This window comes from Apis cerana, linkage group LG7, assembly GCF_029169275.1.
Source record: "Apis cerana isolate GH-2021 linkage group LG7, AcerK_1.0, whole genome shotgun sequence".
NCBI classification, from domain to species: Eukaryota; Metazoa; Arthropoda; class Insecta; order Hymenoptera; family Apidae; genus Apis; species Apis cerana.
The window spans coordinates 1,121,179-1,140,333 of record NC_083858.1 but is presented as its reverse complement, the minus strand read 5'-3'; the positions used below and the strand labels follow the sequence as shown (position 1 = coordinate 1,140,333).

Sequence of the window (19,155 nt, the reverse complement as noted above, 5' to 3'; positions counted from 1 at the left end):
AAAAAAGGAAAAAAAATTCTATCTTCCTTATCGACCGATCAGACCAATATTCCAACAACTTTATCGGTAAACCCGAATGTTGCTCCGCAAAACGCGACGACGAACGCAATGCCGTTCGCGCAACGCGAGATCTCGTTTCGCGGGGTTCCCGATTTCCGAGCGTGTGTGTTCTACGGCACCAAGTGTTTCTGGAAATCACGGTGTGTCGGTGGAAAAGCTCTCGCGGATTTGGCAACACTGTGACGTGCTGGGCGTCTCGCTAACACTCGACGGCGCGAAGGACGAGGGGGCCACACGGAGACCGGGGCGAAAAACCGAGAGTGGTTTTACGCGGCGGAGGTGGGGGGCGGAACCGAGCCGCGGTAGAGGAAGGTGCCGAAGGGACGCGTGAGACTGACCGGGTGGTGGGGGGACGAGTCACGTGACCGCGGGTGGTGGGGATCGCGCAGGCGGAGTGGGGATTCGGTGGGCGGGGCCAATGGTTTCTCCTCCGTCGACGATTCTCGGGACTCAGGGCGCAGGTCGATTCGAACGATCCGCACGAGGGACGATGGGGTGAGAGGGAGGAGGGGGAGCGGATGGGCACGGGGTGATGCTCGTGACGCTGGCTAGCGCGAATTTTGGCACAGCTCGCGAAAATTTCTCACTCGACTTTCCGCGGAAAACTCGGACGGCTCTTGACACGGCCAATCGGCTTGAATTATGACTGATGAAGTGCCGTTTCGCGGGCTAATGGAGGAAACCGACCGTCGAGGCTAGCCGGTGTTAAGTATGGATCATATTCGCTACCTACGTGAATCCCTCTTGACCTGGCTCGGGACGACAGGGACTAAAATTGGAGACGTTGGACGGCATCGTTGATTTACGAATAGATTCAGACGTACGCGTACTAATTTTACCGAGGGTGATGGTCGATCGGTTGGACGCGTTCGAGTTGTTAACTCGTTCGAATAACTTCGAACAAAGAACACCCGATGGTAGGAATATAATTTTCGTTCGATCTAATCTTTTGCTTTCGCAGAGAGGGCCAGTATCGAAGGACGAGTAAACACGTCGATCGATTTCTACGGGTCAAGAATTTCATGGAGAAATCGGCGAAAGGGAAGGCTTCTCCCGAAAAGGAAGAAAAAGAAAAAAAAAAAAGGAAAAAATACTCGACACCTTGCAAATGCTCTCTTCTATGAAAAACATCTCGTCACGGAGCGCGCTTCCCCTGTTCCTGAAAAGCTGCATGATTTTATCGCCCGATCCGCGGCAGAGCCCGTGAAAATCCAAGCAACGTGTCAATCGGCTGCGTTGTCGACAGCGAAGTTTCGAGCAACGTCGATCACCTCCCCTCTCTCTCCTCCTACCCTTCCCAACAACCTCGCGAACAACCCGATGCCGCGGGGAGGGTGGTGTTAATGGGCGTATTCGCGGTTAACACCCTTAAATTCGCGCTGGAGTGGGGAGGGGACAGACGGCCGGGAGAGAGAGAGAGAGAGAGAGAGAGAGAGAGAGAGAGAGAGAGAGAGAGAGAGAAAGAGAGACGAGGGAAGAACATCCGGAGCGTCGTGCAGAACTCTCGTCGTCGGAGAGGGGGTAACGAGGACGGAGACACGGAATTCAGCCAAGAGAGAGAGGGAGAGAGTGAGAGAGAGAGAGAGAAAGAGAATGAGAAAGAGAGAGGGAGAGAGAAGGACGGAGAACGTCGGAAAAGGCGTCGAGAGCAACGCCGCTCGGATTGGCGCCGGAACGCCAATCCGAACTACGAGCGCTCATTATCGCCCGCTGCTCGTTGTGGTGGGGAATCGGAGTAGACAGCATTACCCCTCCTCGTCCTTCTCTCGGCCGCTCGGCTAGTCTCGTTCTTGTTCGACGCGGTGGTGCACCGCGGTCGCCTGCTAGGTTGTCGAGGCAGGTTTCCCCCACCAGGCCTCCACGGCCGAACGGTCGAAGGGGAAGGGAGGAGGAGCCCCTGCACCGTCTCAGTCTTCGCGTCGCTGCCCTCCAGCATTCACGCCTCCCGCGTCCGTTCGCAGCGGCGCAGGCACACTCCGGTCCGGTCTGTACGTACACGCACATACACGCGGCCTCCCCCTCCCCCTCCCGCGCCGCGCCCCCTCCCCCTCGGCCCCTCTCCGTCCACCTCTCTCCCCCCTCCGCCGCCGTCGCTCCTGCTCCGTCCCGTCTACACGTAGACGCGCGCGTACACACGCCCTGAATCCGGACGAGGACTTTAGCACACCAACACCTCCGCGGGAGGTGTGGGGGTGAGCCCCCAGAGGAGGTGTCAATCCTAGCGCTGCTCAGTGACCATCGCGGCGCCACCCAAGTAACACCTTTCGTCCGCTCTCCAGCCCCGGCCGAGGCGGCTAGCGCGCACAGCACACAGCGTTACAGTGTCGTCCAGAGAGCGCCTCCTCTCTCTCGGTCTTTTCGATTCCTCTCGCCTTTCGCGTTTCGCGCTACGATCCAAACCAACGACCGGTCCAAACTGTCCTCGTCCTCGGCCCGTGTGTATCGTCCGGCCGTCGGACGGATTGCCGGTTCCGCGCGCAATTTCTCGCTTCTCTCTCGCTTTCCTCTCCGCTTCGTAACGGTCGAGGGACAACAGGCGCGAATGTACACATGATACGTATATCCGAGGAGGGCGAAAAAGGAAGAGAGATTTTTTCTTTTTTTCCGCCATTGCCTCGGTCGCGTGTCGGTGTCGCGTGAACGTTTGGATTCGCCTCGCGTCCCTCGAGTAAGTACACGCGTTCGAAATACACGAAATATACAGTGGTGAGGTGTGCGCGCGTGTCGCGTCGAACTGCTTGCTCGCTTGCTTGACCACACGGGTTAAGTCGGGACGGGACGGAACTTTGGTCGGTGTTCGAAACGAGGAAGTGAATGATGAAAAGTGAACAGTGAAAAGCAAGAAGAATATATATAATCCTCGAGGTGGTGGTTTTGTTCGATCGATCGGTGTTTTCGGCCACGGTGTGACTCTGTCCAAGCGCCACCGCCGTCTCTCTGCGAGTTCACTCGCTCTTTCCTCGTGGATAGGGGAACAGTGCTCGTCCACGCTCGTCGGTGCTTCGTAAAGAACTCTCCTCCCTCGGTGTTTCTTGCAAAAAAAAAAAAGAAAGAAAAAAGAAAAGAAAAATAAATTCGTGATATCCTACACCATAGAAGATATCGTTTCCAAGCGAAGGAGGGTTCCAAGGTGAGGCTACGAGAGGTGTCCTCGAGGTTCGGGAGGAGGAAGGACGTACGATGTCGAGCGGACGGCTCGCGACGGACTTCGAGGGGAGATCGCAGGGGGAGCGACGAGAACGCGGCGCGGATCGAGGCCCACGCTCCTGAACGTGGCGCGTTCGTGAAAATTCGTGGAGAAACTCGCGAGTATGCGAGCGACGGTCGAAACTGAATCGCTCGAAATCGCGCTGCACCTGGTAACACCGCCGTTGTTACTCGACGCGGCACGGATCACTGAGATACAACGGTAATCGAATCCTACGAAGAAACAAAACATCCCTCGTGTATCGAAAAAGAAAGAAGAAGAAGAGGAGGAAGAGGAGGAGGAGGAGGAAAGAAAAGGAAGGAAAAAAGAAAGGGAAAAAACGAACCGCAACGTCTAAAATTCGATCCCCCCCGTAATGTGTATTGTGTTGTTGTCGTGCGTGTGAAATCCAAGTTGTTCGGGTGTAGCTCGAACGTGAAGAGAGAAAGAGGGGCAAAGAGAAAAGAAGAAGAAGAAGAAGAAGAAGAAGAAGAGGACCGAGGAGAGTAGAAGAGAAGAAGAGGGCGGAGAGGAGGAGAGAGAAAGAGAAAAGAGGAAGGAAAAGAGGGAAGAAGGAAAGGAGGAGGAAAGGAAAAAGCCCCTCTCGGTTTTTTGAGTCACTCGAAGAGGAGAATCTCGCGCGACTCGGCACACCCGCCCGTCTCGATGAGATTCGAACAAGACACAGCGTGCAGGGGTACCCACTGCGCCAGCACTCCGCAACCCTCCGCGCTGCAGCAGCGATCACGGATCGAGGAGGTGGTCGAGGAGGAGGTGGACTCCTCCTTGAAGGACATAGACGTAGGCCAACGGCGTAGACGAGAATTGGAGGCTAACGTGGTCGAGGGTGCGAACACGGGGCCGAGGGCCGAGGCGGGGGGGCCTGGGATGGCGTACCCCGCGTCAGCGACGGCTCTCAACCAACACTCGGCCTTCGCAGCCACCTCGATCGCTGGCACGCCGCCGGCCAACCCCAACGGCCACATAACCGGCGGCCACCTGCCCGCGCCTGCCGCCCCGCGCCCGACGGACTTCAGCGTCTCCTCCTTGCTCACCGCCGCGACCACTCACCCCCCGATATTAGGCGGCTCGTCCTCGCAGGGGAGCGCGTCGCCGCCGCCCGGCGGCCCGGGTAGCCCGGCCGCCGCGCCGGAAACGCCGCCCCCGTTGCCGAGCCAGAGGGAATTGTCCCATCCGTCCTCGGCGGTCGCCGCGGCGAGCTACTTCAGCGCTGCCGCCCTGGCGGCGGCCGGATTTTACAATCCGGCGGCCCATCTGCCGGCGACCAGCTCGCCCGGCCCGACGGCCCACCACCTCCAGGGGAAAGGGATCCTCAGCGGCACCCATCATCATCCGCATCTTAACCCCCACGGTATCACGCCGCCAGGTGAGCGATAACGTTTCTCTCTCCTTCTCCTCGCCCCTCCGATTACTCCCGCCCGAGAGAAGTGTTTTCCTTCGGGAAACGCTGCTGGTTTCGGCATGGAGAGAGGAAGGGAGGGGGAGGATTCCTATCTCTCGTGATTCCTTTCTTTTTTGGAAGGACGCTTTTTCGGTTTCGTGTTCGCTGGAGGGGAGGGGGAAAGGAGGAGGAGGTTAAATGGTCGATGTAGGTCGACCATGGGATCGTTTTTATTTTTCCATCCTTGCGTTTCTTCCTATCGCTCTCCGTTGTAGAGTATGTATGTATGTATATGTATATATATTCGAGTATTTAGAAAACTTGTTTTTATCCGGTTGAGAAAATGTGGAAGGAGAAATGGCGTTAAATAGTGAGGTGTAGCATGTTGCATTCCGGAATGGAGAGAATGGAAGCTAGATAAAAATCTTGATTGAAATCGTACAAAATCCGCGAACGCGAATCGCTCGAGTAAAGCAGTTTTATCTTAATCTAGAGATCTGTAATTTCTCGCAGAAGCTTTTAATTAATCCGTGAGAATTGGCGGGACGCTGTTCCTCTGTTTTCCAAAGCAAAAAGTATTTACTCAAATGTTCGAAACGGAGACGAACTTTGACGTCCAAGATCCCGTTGGATCTTTCCACTCGTCACAACTTGTTCGTGCGTTGATGAGCGAATCTGATAAACGTCGTTGTCGCGAATAGAGTCACAATGGATCTAATCTGTTCGAGAATCTGGATCGAGACGCGAGACTGTGGATCATTTGATAGCGGAGAAAAATGGTAGATTCTCGAATAGGAATAGCTTCGGATACTTCTCTCCGTAGAATTCGGTAAACAAATTTGGCCGAACTTGAAATTGGATCCAACTATGGCCGGGGAATTTCTTCGATCGTTCGCGAACGTGTTACTCCAGTTGGGAAGCGAGAGAAGTGGATTAATTTTTGGCCAACGGTTCCTGCGTGAAGAGTCGGTCTCAGTCAGTGAGAAAAGGAATTGTTCTCCTACTCCACTGGTTAATCTTCGTTGGACCCAACTTTCGGAAAATTTTCTATTGATTCGTAAAGATCCATCAGCCATCAGTGAGAAGCGTCAGCCATTAGAGAAAAACTTTCCATTCAAACTCGAAATTTGCTACGAAGAACGATTGGAAATTCTCCAAGAGGAGATCTGCAACTTTGAAGAATCGTTTCTTCTCCTCGAACCATCTCAAACTCTTCGATACTTCTTACAACGCTACGAAAAAAATTTCTCGAATATTTTAAACCTCGTCTTGTTCCAAACCCTGCGAATCCTCGAGAATCGCAACACGTGCTCTAAAAATCCAACGGAGAAAATTCCATCGGAGAAAAGCGACGCGCTTACGTCACGTTTCGTCGAAACACCGATATTCGCCGTGGAAAAATCGGCCGGCATTTAATTACCTGGTGGATCCAGTTTGCTCCACGATCGACTTGTTGCGCGCAAACCGCCGCCGCGATTTCGGCGCGGAATTCGCCCCCTCACTTTGTCCCACTTTTTCGCTCGCGGGAGGTTTATCCATCGTTCGACTCTACCAGAAATGGTTCCGCGTACGATCTCGGGATCGAAGCAAACGCGTTTTCATCCGCGGGTATAATCACGTTTGAAACGGTTCGATCGGTTCGTTAAAACTTGGCTCGGAATGAGTCGAGACGGGCGTTGTCGAGGAGGACGGAGTTTTCGATAGCCGGGAGTTTGCGGTTTCGAGTGAAACGGGAGGGAAAGATGATTTGTTTGGCGGACGAAAATTGGTTTGTAAGCGGTTTGCGTTTCGAATCGATGAAGGATGAATTAAAATGAGCGAGAAGAAGCGGCTCGAGATGGGTATAAACGGTTGACGGTTATGTTTCTACTCGGTGAAACGGTGGAATAATTTATGGATAGAGATAGAGAAATATACGCGAGTATATATTCTTACTGTTGTGTAGTACAGGAATAATTTATGGGGTGTGCGATGATGAAAGTGTGTACAATGGAAATATAAAGTTCTCGTTGAGTTAAGTGTTCTTCTTGGGGGGACTTGGAGGATTTAAATTTTGGAGCGCGATTCCAATTTCGGAGCTTCGTGTAATTTCTCGCTTTCTTGGACAAGTAAGTTGGAGACAAGAGGAAGCTTCTTCCTTTTTCGTGTACGTGATATCAGTAAATGGAAAAAGTATTCGTGAAATTAATTAAATTAGGAGCGAGGTGAATTGTTGTTAGCATCCTGGTTGATCCTGGAAGAATCGTCTCGAGAAATGTCTCGGCAATTTTATTTTCTTGAATCGATCCAGGAAACAAAGGATCGAAGGAAATTGAAACGAAATTAAAACTCGACGAGGCGAGTTAAAGTCGCGGGGAAAATTTGTCGAACGAAGGAAAAATGTACAATTTCTTTCCTCGCTCTAAATTTTGGTTAGAAATCACAGTATTCGGAACGACGTTATTATTTTATAGCGCAACAAGTAGTCGAGGTACGATAAAAATTAACCCAACCTCGACTTTTCCATTCTTTTTCTTTCTTTTCTTTTTTTCTTTTTCGATCTTGAGGACACGGTATTCGCGGTATCAGGTGTCAGCTGAATATAAAATGGAAGCTCAAGCTGCCCTGTGTGTCGTTTGAACAAATTATCGAAATTTACAGCGTAGTCGACGTAGCTCCCGATTTTTCCCTTTTTTAAATTTTAGAAAAAATTACTCAAAACCTTACTGCTCTTCTCTCTTGCACGAAACGAACCCTCCCCACTACCGTCTCACTACTTGCGAACTGTCCAACCGAATTTTCGAATTTTCTTGTGAAAAATATCTTACTCGTTCGATGCATAATCGGAAAATGGAAGCTCGTGTCTTGATCAACGATCTTGAATCGTCCAAAAAAAGCAAATCTAATTTAATACTCCGCAACCTCCGAGACAAAGATCTCGTGTCTGACCACCGGTAGTGTCCTGGCGCGGTGCCATCCTGAAACCGGAAGCGCGCTCGGTTTCCGCGTCTCGCGCGTCTCTTACGCAACGCGGCCGACGGGAAAAGTCTGGAAAAGTGGCGCTTTTGTTCGAAAATGCCCGGCTGGACGTTGTCCGACGCGATAAAACGTGGCTAATTAACGCCGCGTAATTATTCCCTCGCGTTCAAATCCTTTTGATTATCGTGAAAGATTATAATAACGTGAAAAAAAAAAAAAAAAAAAAGAAAGAAATCTTTTTCAATGAAAGTTTCATTCTTTTTTTTTTTTTAGTCAGGTTCTTTCTTTTAAACTTATCCTTGTTCGATTCGAAAACTTATTCTTGATGGTGATAACATTTTCTCGAAATCGATGCCAATCTTTCTCCCTTTTTTTTTTAACGAGATTAATTTTGCGCAATAACGATTCGTAATATAATTTCGTAGGAGGATGTAAGAAAAAAAGACTGTCGAAACGACGAGATAAAGATTTCGCTCAAGATTCTTTGACGATTTGGTGGTGGAAATTCTAATTCTGTTCTACGAGATTAATTTTCAGATTAATTTTTAGAATTAATATAATTAATAACGAAACAAGAAGAAACGAAAATTCTTCATAACGCGTGTTTTTCATTTTTTTTAAAAGTGCGCTCGTGATAGTTCTATGGTGGGTCTAAGATTATTGATTATAATTGTGATATCAAGTGTGCGTTGTACGAGAGACAGTTTAGAAAGCTACTCGTTGTCGTTCCATGATTTTTTTCTCTGTTCCTCCGTTGTCGAACGAGGCAGGGACAGAAGCGAGGAGTGGAAAGAATTCTTGGCGCGTTTCTTTGCCGTAATGTCGGCCATGTTGTTAACCGACTGTACCGCATTGTACTGCTCCCTATCAAAGAAATACACTCTACATTCGTAATTTCTTAAAAAAAGACGAAGAAGAAAGAAATCTCCCAATTTTCCCAACTTTCTTTGACCAACGCAATTGAAATAATAACGATCGAAAATAATTTAACGAAGAACCAATTTAACAACAGGATTAACATCGTGGGATATTTAAGAAAATTGGAAGAAAAAGAAAAGAAGCATCAAAATCTCCTCCTCGTCGTAGTTAATCAAATGTTTAATTGGAAAGAAGTTTCAATAATCGGTTTGAGATAGAATTGAAAATTAACAAAAATTGCAATGGAAAGTCATCGTCGATAAAAGAATCGTCGAAAGAAATCGTTCCGCCGCGAATCGTCGGCTGAGATCGAAGGAAGAGAAAAAAAAAGGGAGACTCGACTGTTGAAGATCCATTAGCAGGGCGTAGATAAAAAAAAGAAAAAGAAAAAATAGCTGTCAACGGAACCGTGCCGCGAGGAATTAAGCATCGAGCATCTCCATAAATTCTCGGTTGGAGAAACTGTGAATTAATCCGGATAGCTGATAGGCATCGCGGGTCACGCGGCGTTATGCCCGTGGTTCTGGTTCAACGGGATGATTAACAGCTCCTCCTGCAACTTGGAAACCGGCCTAAGAATAAAACCTAGAATTGGAAGCGGACGGGTCGATTGGAGAAATGCTTTCGAAGGGAAATATCGTCGCGGAGAAACGAACATAGCGTGTTTTCCTCTCGTGGATATCGGCCACCTGGTGGCGAATGGAAGGGAATTTCGAGTGGAACAACGGGTCGACGATAAAGGGATCGCGAAGAGGAAGAAGGAAGGAAAGGGAGAATCGTGGAGAGAGTCAAAGAGAGAAATTTTGAAGTGCACGTTTGTCCCACTTTGGCGGGAGAAACGCGAGGATGTTTGTGAAAATGAAAAGGGAATTGTTGTCATCTTCGTGATCCGTGCTCTTCTCGACGAATCGTGAAAACGTTTTAAACGAAAAATGCCGGAAAACGAGTATTCGGTGATCGTCGGATATAATGTTGCGAGAGAATTGCGAGGTTATTCGTTTCGGAAGAATCATTGGACGTGTGAGAAATTTAAAATTCTTGGATCGAATAAAAAAATAAAGTGCGAATCGATTTAAACAGCAAAGAAGGAAAAGTTAGAGAGAAATCTGAAAAATTCCGGTCAAGGTCCGATTGGCAACACGTGCCAATTTTTTAAATTCTTCAAGTACTATAGTAATCGTAATTTTTAATTAAGTGATTTGCAAATGGCGGCAATTAGACGATAAGTGTATTTCGAGTGCGACGCAATTATTATTATCAATACTTCATTACGAAGTCATTTTCACTCGTTATCCGTAAAAATTCTAAAAATACCTTAAAAAAAACTGTGATAAACCGCGATGACTAGACTAGACAACAGACGAAACTCACCATTTATATATTCTTCCCCTTTAAAGAAACAAATGAAATTCATAAACGAAAAAAAAAAGAAGAATCTTCAGTCCAATAACAAAATAACAATTCAACGAAACCATTTACTCAGATTTAGATCGAAACGTTTTATTTAATATACGACGAGTTGCAAAGAAAAAAAAGAAAAAGAGAAAACTTTATTCAATCGATTCTCCGATCGGCGAAAGATCCCCTCGAAAGAAGAAATTACAAAACGCGACGAACGCAGGGAAGAGGCTCGTCCAACGCGACGATAGCCGATTTCCGCCGATCTCTCTCTCTCTCGCATCGATGGCCGCGCGTCAGACGAAGAGAAGCGATTTTCAACTCGTTATTCTAACATCTCGCGTTATTACACCGAGCTTTCTCCGCGTTGCAGTCCTACCCTCGCTTCGTTTACCTCGAATGATGAATTAATTCGAGGCCGCGCCCTCGTCGTCACGCGTTCGTCTTTCTTCTTGCCGATGTCGAAGAAGGGAGCGGTTGAACTGTTTCGTATCCGAGGAGAATTCTGGAAACACGTTCGAGAAAGTTTTCGAGCGAATAGTCGAGGTTGATGGTTTTCTCGTGTTTCGTAGAAAGACGCGAGAAGAGTGTTTTGTTTGTTTTGTCGTGTGGATGATTTTTGGAAAGAAGATACCCTTTTTCAAGGGAAAAAGAAATTGCTCGACGATTTTAACCGTTGGTTAAAGATATTGCGTCTTCAGTTTAGGAATTTTTTTTTTTTTTATTGACAACGAGTTGATTATTCGGATACAGGCCATTGTCCATTGTGTCAATCCGTATATCCGGGTTTTGGTCTGTGGATTTTTGGTTTCCCTTAGCTCTTACGGTAGTACGATAAAGGGGCACGATAAAGAAAAATTCGAGACTAAGGGGGGACTTAGGGAATAATTATTTCTTTATTGTCAATATTTCTTGTACTACTGACGTCACGTACTAAACTCGGAGAACTTCTAGCTCTTTATAGGCAATAAATTTTAATAATTACGTTATGTGTGGTATTATACTACGTAAAATATGAAATTTATAGTGGATACTGTACTATAAACACGACTACTCTTTCCTATATTAATAAAAGGTTAATTAGTTATTGAAAAATATGAAATTTTTAAAAATTTTTTTTAATTAAGAGGTAAATATTTTACGTGAAAAAAAAAAAAAAAATTCTTAAGAAATTTTCCCTCGTAAAACTATAAGATCGATCGATCTTTCGTTTGCAAAGCGATGAAAATTTTTGAAGAGATGACGTGGTATTTTCAATTTTCGTTAACGACATTTCCACGTTTTACGGAGATAATCCCCTTCCAAATTATTTTTCGGCAGATATTTCTCGTCCGAGAGAAAAAGTTTGAGCGAAAGATAAAATAGACGCAGAGACGGATCGATTTTGGCAGACGAATTTGGACGACGAATTTTCGTGCGCTTTCGCCTCGGAGTTTCCCTCGCCTCTTAAATTGCAGCCAGTTTGCATTCCCCGGCGCAGCCCTCGGCCCGAGTATCTCGAGACGTGCGAAGAATATCCGTCGTGCGAAGAGCCGCGCGATGCTCGTTTCGTAGGCGATAGGCGCGAACCGTGCTCCTAAAGCGCGGAGACTTTATTGATCGTTTGTTGTCGCTAAACTTAAGCTACTGTGTTAGAAAATGCAAACCTGGCCCGACGATTCGCCGCTCCTATCCGATCTATAACGTACGATCCATCCCCACGGTCAAAACCCTTCCTTCCCCTTCCTTTCCCCCTTTTAGAGAAATCTTTTTACGTAACTCGCCTCTGCTCGAATAATTGTCCATCATCCGCATTTCCTTTCGTCTGCGCGTGTTTCGTGCGGCAAGCCACCTCGTGATTTATCCACGTGTGACCGTGATGCGAGTCTTTATAACTGGGGAAAAAAGGGAGAAAGAAATAACGGTCCATTATTTGTATATATTTGCTCGCGAAAGGATGCGCGATATCATGATTTAGAAAGCGATTTATAGTAGCCCGAAGTGGAAAAGTTGGACGGTAGCGCTTTTCCCCGAGATACGTCATCGGGAAGAAACGATCTGTCATTCTTATTGGCCGTCTGTCCCGTCAATTCTCGGCCTCTTCCTCTTCTCTATCCGGGCTGCAAGCCAACTTGACCGCAGTCCAGCGGCGATTAATCTCACCAAGGGCATGACCGACGTTCCCCGCATTCGAAATTCCCGCCACGTATCGCGCCGCGTAACCCGTGGTCCCGTGGAGAAAACGAGCGGAATGAGGAAAACGGGGAAAACAGACTGAGTGTCGCGATACCTCGTCCTCTCCTCCATTCTTTCTCGATCAATTTTTCTTTTCTTTACTTTTTTTTCTTTCTTTCTTTCTTTTTTCGACGGAATAATCCGAACAGATTTGAAGATATTTTATCCCGAAAGTCGTTCTCTTTCTCCGTGGAGTGAATCAATCGTTTGTACAAATAACAAGGATCGTATTGAATGAATTTAATTTTCAATGGAACGGAGAATCGAGAGATTAGATTCGGAATGTGTGGATTGGATTTTTTTTGTACAATTTCGATATTATAATAATCGATATTATCGACAAAATTGTATAAATTTGATTAATTTATAAAAAAAATTGCACGAATTTGATAATATAATATATATAAGTTACAACGCAATAGAATTTAAGAGTTGATCGTTATTTCAACTTGACGGAGTAATCGTTTCATTAAATTTGGATTTGAATATAAGCGCCACACAGTGGACGCACAATTTCGATCGCAGAGACATCTGCGCAGATATCGTAATAATTATGTTTAGACGCGTAGTATACGAAGCAGTGGCGAGACAGGTTAGTGTTGTGCTTGCAAAAGTTTAATAAAACGGTGTTAACGGTTTGTTTTCGTTTGATTAATTAGTGAATCAGTGAAAATAGTGAGAAGCTAGTAATGCACGAACTGTTGTTTCGAAAGATTAGGTAATTAGCTCTCCATAAATACATAATTTTTCTTCTCTCCTTACTTTCGTCCAACTTTACCGTACATGGTTGCTCCACGTCGATTTCGAATAAAATCCTTTCGATCGAAATGTGAACATGATTTCGTTATAAACAATCCGATATTTATTCGTTCGATCTTTCTACGATAGAAAAAGTGAATACTAGTATCGTGATCGAAAAGTGAACGGTATAAAGATATTAAAAATTGATATATATATATATGTATATATTTCGTTATTTTTTCCGAACAACAATTATTGTATTTTTAATACAGGTCGATTTAATAGAGAAAAATCGAGGTATATAAAGATCGTTTTGTGATATTCGTCCAATTTTTCTTGCCATTTTTTTTTCTGATCGAAGAAATCGATTTGAATCGAGTCGTTCACATTTCGAGACACGAGTATGTCGGTGCCGTGGGGAGGGGGGAAAAATAAAAACAGACGACCGATAGAAAGCGGCGCAATTAATGGCAGCCGGCATTGTAGTCCACGTTTCCAGGTGAAATTTACTCGGATAAAAAATGGAGCGATCGTTTATCGAAACTCGTTGTTCGTTTTTTCACGTTCTACGCGATACATTCGGAAAATCGTTTCTGCTTTCCTTCTGATCGATATTCAATCGCCATTTTATATCTCGATAATTGGTCGTTTGCAAATCCAATCTTTTGAATTTTAATCGCGATAATTGCAAGAGGAAGAAAATTTTATAGAATAATTAGTTTAAACGTTTAAGACTACGGGAATGATAATATTTGATCAAAATAATCGGATTATTATTCGATAAATAATACATTTAAAAGTATTATAATATATATATATATATATTTTTAAATAATTTTTATTTTTTACTATCTATTCAGTGTATAAATAAAAAGAAGGAATTTAAATTGAAAGGAAAGAAAATTCTTTCATCGATATTCACATATAATTAAATCGATTTCGAACAATTTTGAACCGGAACAGTTGGATATTCCATATTCGGGAAATTGACGAACCAACAAGTGGTTCGAAAATCGAGGCTGGCTCGACCTCGATGAATCATCGTCATTAACGTGCGTAAAATATATAAAACACGACCGGTAATAATTATCTCCGGGAGCGGTAATGCTCGAATAATTACGTCGAACGCACGAAACGGTTGCACAGGTTTTCCAAAATTGCCATGCTCTCTTCCAAAAATTCGCTCGAAATATACACGTTAGCTGCTGCGATGATGGAACAACAATACAATTTAATTGCACCGCGGTGGATCGTTTATGGTGAAATAATATTATCAAATTATTAATAACCACATTTCCGCTTCTAACTGGTAGGAATATCAACACCGTTGTTGAAATTGCATCGTTACAAAGCTTGTTGAAGAAAATCAACAAGCAAATTGCACAACATTTCTCGTGCAATACCATTGCGAATTTTAACAATTTCACAGATTCTGGTTTCGAAAATAATTTTGAGGGAGAACGAATCGCGATTAAAAAAAAATATATATATACATATATATACGTAGATATATTTAAAGATACTTTTTATACGTGTCTATATTTTATCCATATTATATTCTATTCCAAGAGCAGCATAAGAATTAGAATCGAATCGAGGCTCGCGCAATGATTCGAGAGGAATTTTAATTATTTATTTTATATCATTTATTTTATATCGGTACTTGCGCGAGTTTAAATACCTGGGAAACGATATAAACATTTCCTAAGAAAAAAAAAAAGGAGAGAGAGAGAGCAATGACATGGTCGAACGAAAAATAGAAATTTTCAATTTTAATTTAAAAACGAAGCCTCGAACGATTTATTTTTATTCTTCGATTATTTTTACTTTCATAAAAATAAAATTACCAAATCGTTATGTACGTAAGTTGGAAAATTTTAGGAAAGAGATGCCAATTTTAAAATGTAAAAATGTATCATTTCCAATTCTTTATTTCATCGAACGTGGTGAAAGGAGGAGACGAAACGTAAAAATCAGGATCCATTATCCGTGAAAAATGAAGGGTGTTCGCTTGAAACACGAGATACACGAAGGAACGGTATATACAAAACAGATAAATAGTATCGATTTAAATGATCGGCTCGCACGGACTTTGCATGATAACAATCATGAAGTCATTAACAGTGGCAACAGGTTTTGTATTTTTTCTTTTTTTTTTTTTTTTCTTTTTCCTGTCTGCTGTCGGTAATTGATTGAAACGAAAAGAAAATACCGGGAGCCGTGTCCGTGTTGTTAACTATTAACCGTGTCATTATTCATAAATAATATAATCGTGATTTGCATCGTTATGAACGATAATCGAGCAAGCTTATTCAACCGTGTATTTCTTGGTTAGAAAAAAAATGCATAAACAATTGTTATTAAATATAAATAATCGTTGTAGGATATATTGTGATTAATTAGAATAATTTATCTTTCTTTTTTATTTTATTCTTCGAAAAACTTATGATTAAATTTAAGCGAATATTGTAAAAATATATCGTTCAAAGCTTCTTTTCTCTCTCTTTCTTCTTTCACTTCAAACATATCAAAAATTTAAATTTTCATCGCCCAAGGAAAATTCTTTTTTTTTAAAATAGAATCGAAACGAAGAATATCTCGCGTGAATGTTGCATCTCGTGCAATATAAAAATTGGAGGATGCACGATAGTTAACAAGTTCTTTTTTTTTTTTCTCTCTACCAAAGTTTTGTAACCGATCGGAGATCGAACGAAATTTTTACGAACGAAAGTGATGAGTTTTATTTTTCTTTTTCTATTTTTTTTTCTTTTTTCTTTTTTTTTTTTTTTCCAATGCAACAGGTAGTTCGCGATTGATCGGAACTAAAGAAAACACGTTGGAAATCGAAGGATAAGCCGCTGTAAATAATGAAATTGTTCGCATGAAAAAGCGGGCAGTGGTCGAGCTCCGAATTCGTCGAAGGCTCTCTCTCTTTTTCGCTCTTTTTCTTCTCGTGTAGATTATATAAAGTCAGAGTCGAATTGCTTTTTTCGTTTTTTTTTTTTTTATTGCCTAGCGATTAATAATTGCAAATTAAACGGGCGATCCGGTTAAATGAAATATCGGCAATATCGTTGGAAAGAAAGGGAAAAAAATTCGATAAATTTGGATCCATGAATTCGACACGATACCGTTAATAAGAATTTCGAAGTCGAGTCTTCTTTGGTTATCTTAAGTGTCCGCCCGCTTATTGATTCTCAATATACTTGAAAGGATGCCGACGAAATTTACAAAAATTTCCCAACAAGATCGCGGCTACGATAAATATTGTTTCTATTTGTGAAAGCATTAGCATAATAAGATGTTACACGTTACAAGTAATGGAGAATATTTAACTAATTATTTGATTCATTCAGGGAAACGGTAAATTTTATTTGACAAGCTAAGTGTTGCAACAGGTTTTTAACTTATTTGTTTATCGATTGTTATTCCAAAAGTGTTGATAATATTTGCTTGATATTTTATTCAATGTTTGCACGCTAGTAAATATTCCAACTCTATTCAAACTCTGTGCACGATGATTTCGAATTATTCGATAAATCGTACGCTACTTGACGCTACTTGTTTCTGCACATTGTTCGAAATTTATTTATTCCATGTGAAAGATTTATCTCGCTGGAAACAATGTTTCTTCATCAAAAAGAAGATATTTATTATACGAGTCCTTCTAAAATTTATTCAATAATATTTCGTTCAATACAAACGTTTCTCTTTATTTATCAAAATCAACGATACGTTAAAGATGGATCGATCGATCTTCTGCTTCGATTGTACGAAAAAATGAAAGGAGACGTCCCCCTTTCTTTATTAACGACTTTACCAAGAACTTAGGGATTGTACGAAAAAGATTCCATAATCGTTCTCCAATCGAAACACAATTGGCGGACACGAAGAGTCCAGGAGTCGAAGGAGAGATGGAGGTTGAACGAGATCAAGGGATAAAAAGCGAAAGACAACCGCTTAAAGTTCGCGAGGGTGGGTCGACTGACAGTTCGCAACCCTCCCCCACCCGTTGAAACTACTTGTTACTTCTTTTTTCTTCAACTCTCGTGCCCCGAAGGTTGCTCTGTCGGGAAAAGTTCGAAAGTTGCCCGAGGCTGGATAGATTTCTCCCCCTCTCCCTCTCTCTCTTCTCACTTGGAGAAGAAAATCGCCAACACTCGAGCGTGCACAGCACCTTAAAAATAGAGCTGACGCGTTCGAGGGTCAATAGAGCAATCTCTGTATTCCAGACAATTGCCCTTCCTCCTCTCGAGACGATCCGAGACTCGAGCCGCGAATATCGAAAACGAGATCTCGGAGGCCCCTTTCGCTGGTGGAAAAATGGAAAGATATCATAACGAAATTTCGAACGTTCGAAAGGAAGAATAATTGGTCCGTTTCGCTTTAACTTTTACACCTTCGTAATTATTATCGAATTATCGGCGTTTGTTAAAATTTCTGCGTTGAAACCGGGCCATTGCCGCATCGTTCGTTGCGGTGTATTTAATTTGTAACAAAAGGTCATCGGTGCGCAAATACAGGAGGATATTTTTCAATCAAGAATTACACGCCGTTCTCAAACAGGGGGGAAAAGTGATGCTACTGTTATTTTTGCTGCGGTTCCGCGAATTCGATTCGAATTAAACGTTAATAATATTTTAATTAAACATCCGAGGGAATCGTAAATGCGCATTATCAAAACCGACACTCGCCCCGTGTATTGTTATTGATTTACACCGGCGGCCGGCAAGAAAGATAAAGTTTATCGTTCCTCAGTTATTTAACGGTCCCCGCGATAAAATAAATAATAACCACGGCATTTCCAATTGTGTGCGTTTCAATCCGCCGCGGTTCCCCTTTATCCCGATAATCAATCGAAACGCGGAGAATCAATCCCTCCGGTAAATTCCAATCTGACCAAGATTCGCAAGATCCCTCTCTGTACACGAAATCCTTTATCGTTGCAGGTTTAGGCTTGGGTCCGCACACGCCCGAGGAAGCAGCCGTCCTGGCGGCAGCGGCGGCAGCGTTGCACCATCATCATCAAGGCGGTCCTGGTGGACCGGCGATGAGGCCGCTCAGGCCTCCCTTGCCCCCGGGGATGCTGCACACCTCGCCACACCCTCTGGCGCCGCACCACCCCCTCGCAGGCCCCCACCACCCTCTCGTGCCCCCCCATCACCCGGAGGAGGACGGGGTCGTGGACGACCCCAAGGTGACCCTCGAGGGGAAGGAGCTCTGGGAGAAGTTCCACAAACTCGGCACGGAAATGGTCATCACAAAGAGCGGCCGGTAAGTGTTAATTTTTGCATTACACATTACCCCCTCTCGCTTGTTATCTCGCGTGACAAGCGTGAATTATCTCGAATGATCCGTCAAATCTTCGCCTTATTATAATTTGTATAATGAGTCCAGGTTATACAAGTTATATCTCTGTTTTTCCTTTTCTTTTTGCTGGGACTGGAGTTAATCGTGGATCCAAATAGGGGAGAATCGTTCGTTAATCGAGAAAATTCGATAAAATTTCTCGAGGTGTTGGGAGAAATATGTAAAAAGGAACGGGGCGAGATGCGAGTCGTAAGGTAGGTCGGTTCGATTTCGATGATGACACTCGTTTCAAGAGAAAGAAAAAATGACGAAGCTGAGGGGGGAAGGTAACGCCGTAAGGCAAGAGCCGTGAGAAAAATGACGGGTTTCCGAGCGAAACATGAGAAGTAGCCGCGAGAAACCGCAGGAAATCGTTGCTGGCCTGGCTTTCGTTCGCGAATTCGGGCGGAATTTCGGCGGGAAATTCGAAATGCGCGCGAATCTCCCAACGGAGATGGGGAGGGAGATCGAAACGAGGGATCGATTCTATTCTTCCTATACCACCCTATTTCTGAAACACCTTTCATCGCGTTTTTAAAGATTCAGGGATTCTATGGCCGGGCCGCACACTTTCCCCAGTCCTTCGACGATTGGAAATCCTTTCAAGCGCAAACTTTTACGCAAAACGGGGTTTACGACGAGAAAGAAACGCGAAAGGGGTAGTTTCAGTTGGAAAACACACGCGGCCGAACTATAATAGTCGGGGAAAGAGAACACGCTTATACCTCGTGCTTATACCCTTCGATCTATACTCGTTATTCCTTCCCTGTCCTCCCCTCCCTCTCCTCTCTCTCCTTATCCCTTCCGACGATTTTAAACGCCGCGTTTTCCGTTGAATATCGTTCCCGATTTCCTCCAATATTCAATCCCACGAATTTTCATCGAGGAAGTACACATATATTCCGAAGCGTCAAGTCTCAAATAAGAG

General features: G+C 44.2%; 1 protein-coding gene across 3 annotated transcripts in view; it reads left to right on the top strand.

Moving 5' to 3' along the window:
- The first annotated feature begins 1,657 nt into the window (after nucleotides 1-1,657).
- The window catches only part of LOC108002492 (optomotor-blind protein), a 92,404-nt gene continuing 74,906 nt past the window's right edge, over nucleotides 1,658-19,155 (top strand). The window contains exons 1-2 of one of the 3 annotated variants that reach the window (XM_062077517.1): nucleotides 1,658-4,634; nucleotides 17,828-18,152. In XM_062077517.1, coding sequence (XP_061933501.1) covers nucleotides 3,914-4,634; nucleotides 17,828-18,152 — 1,046 coding nt within the window. In that variant the 5' untranslated portion in view covers nucleotides 1,658-3,913. The remainder of the gene's footprint in view (nucleotides 4,635-17,827; nucleotides 18,153-19,155) is intronic. The other 2 variants (XM_062077515.1, XM_062077516.1) reach the window with 2 other exon arrangements.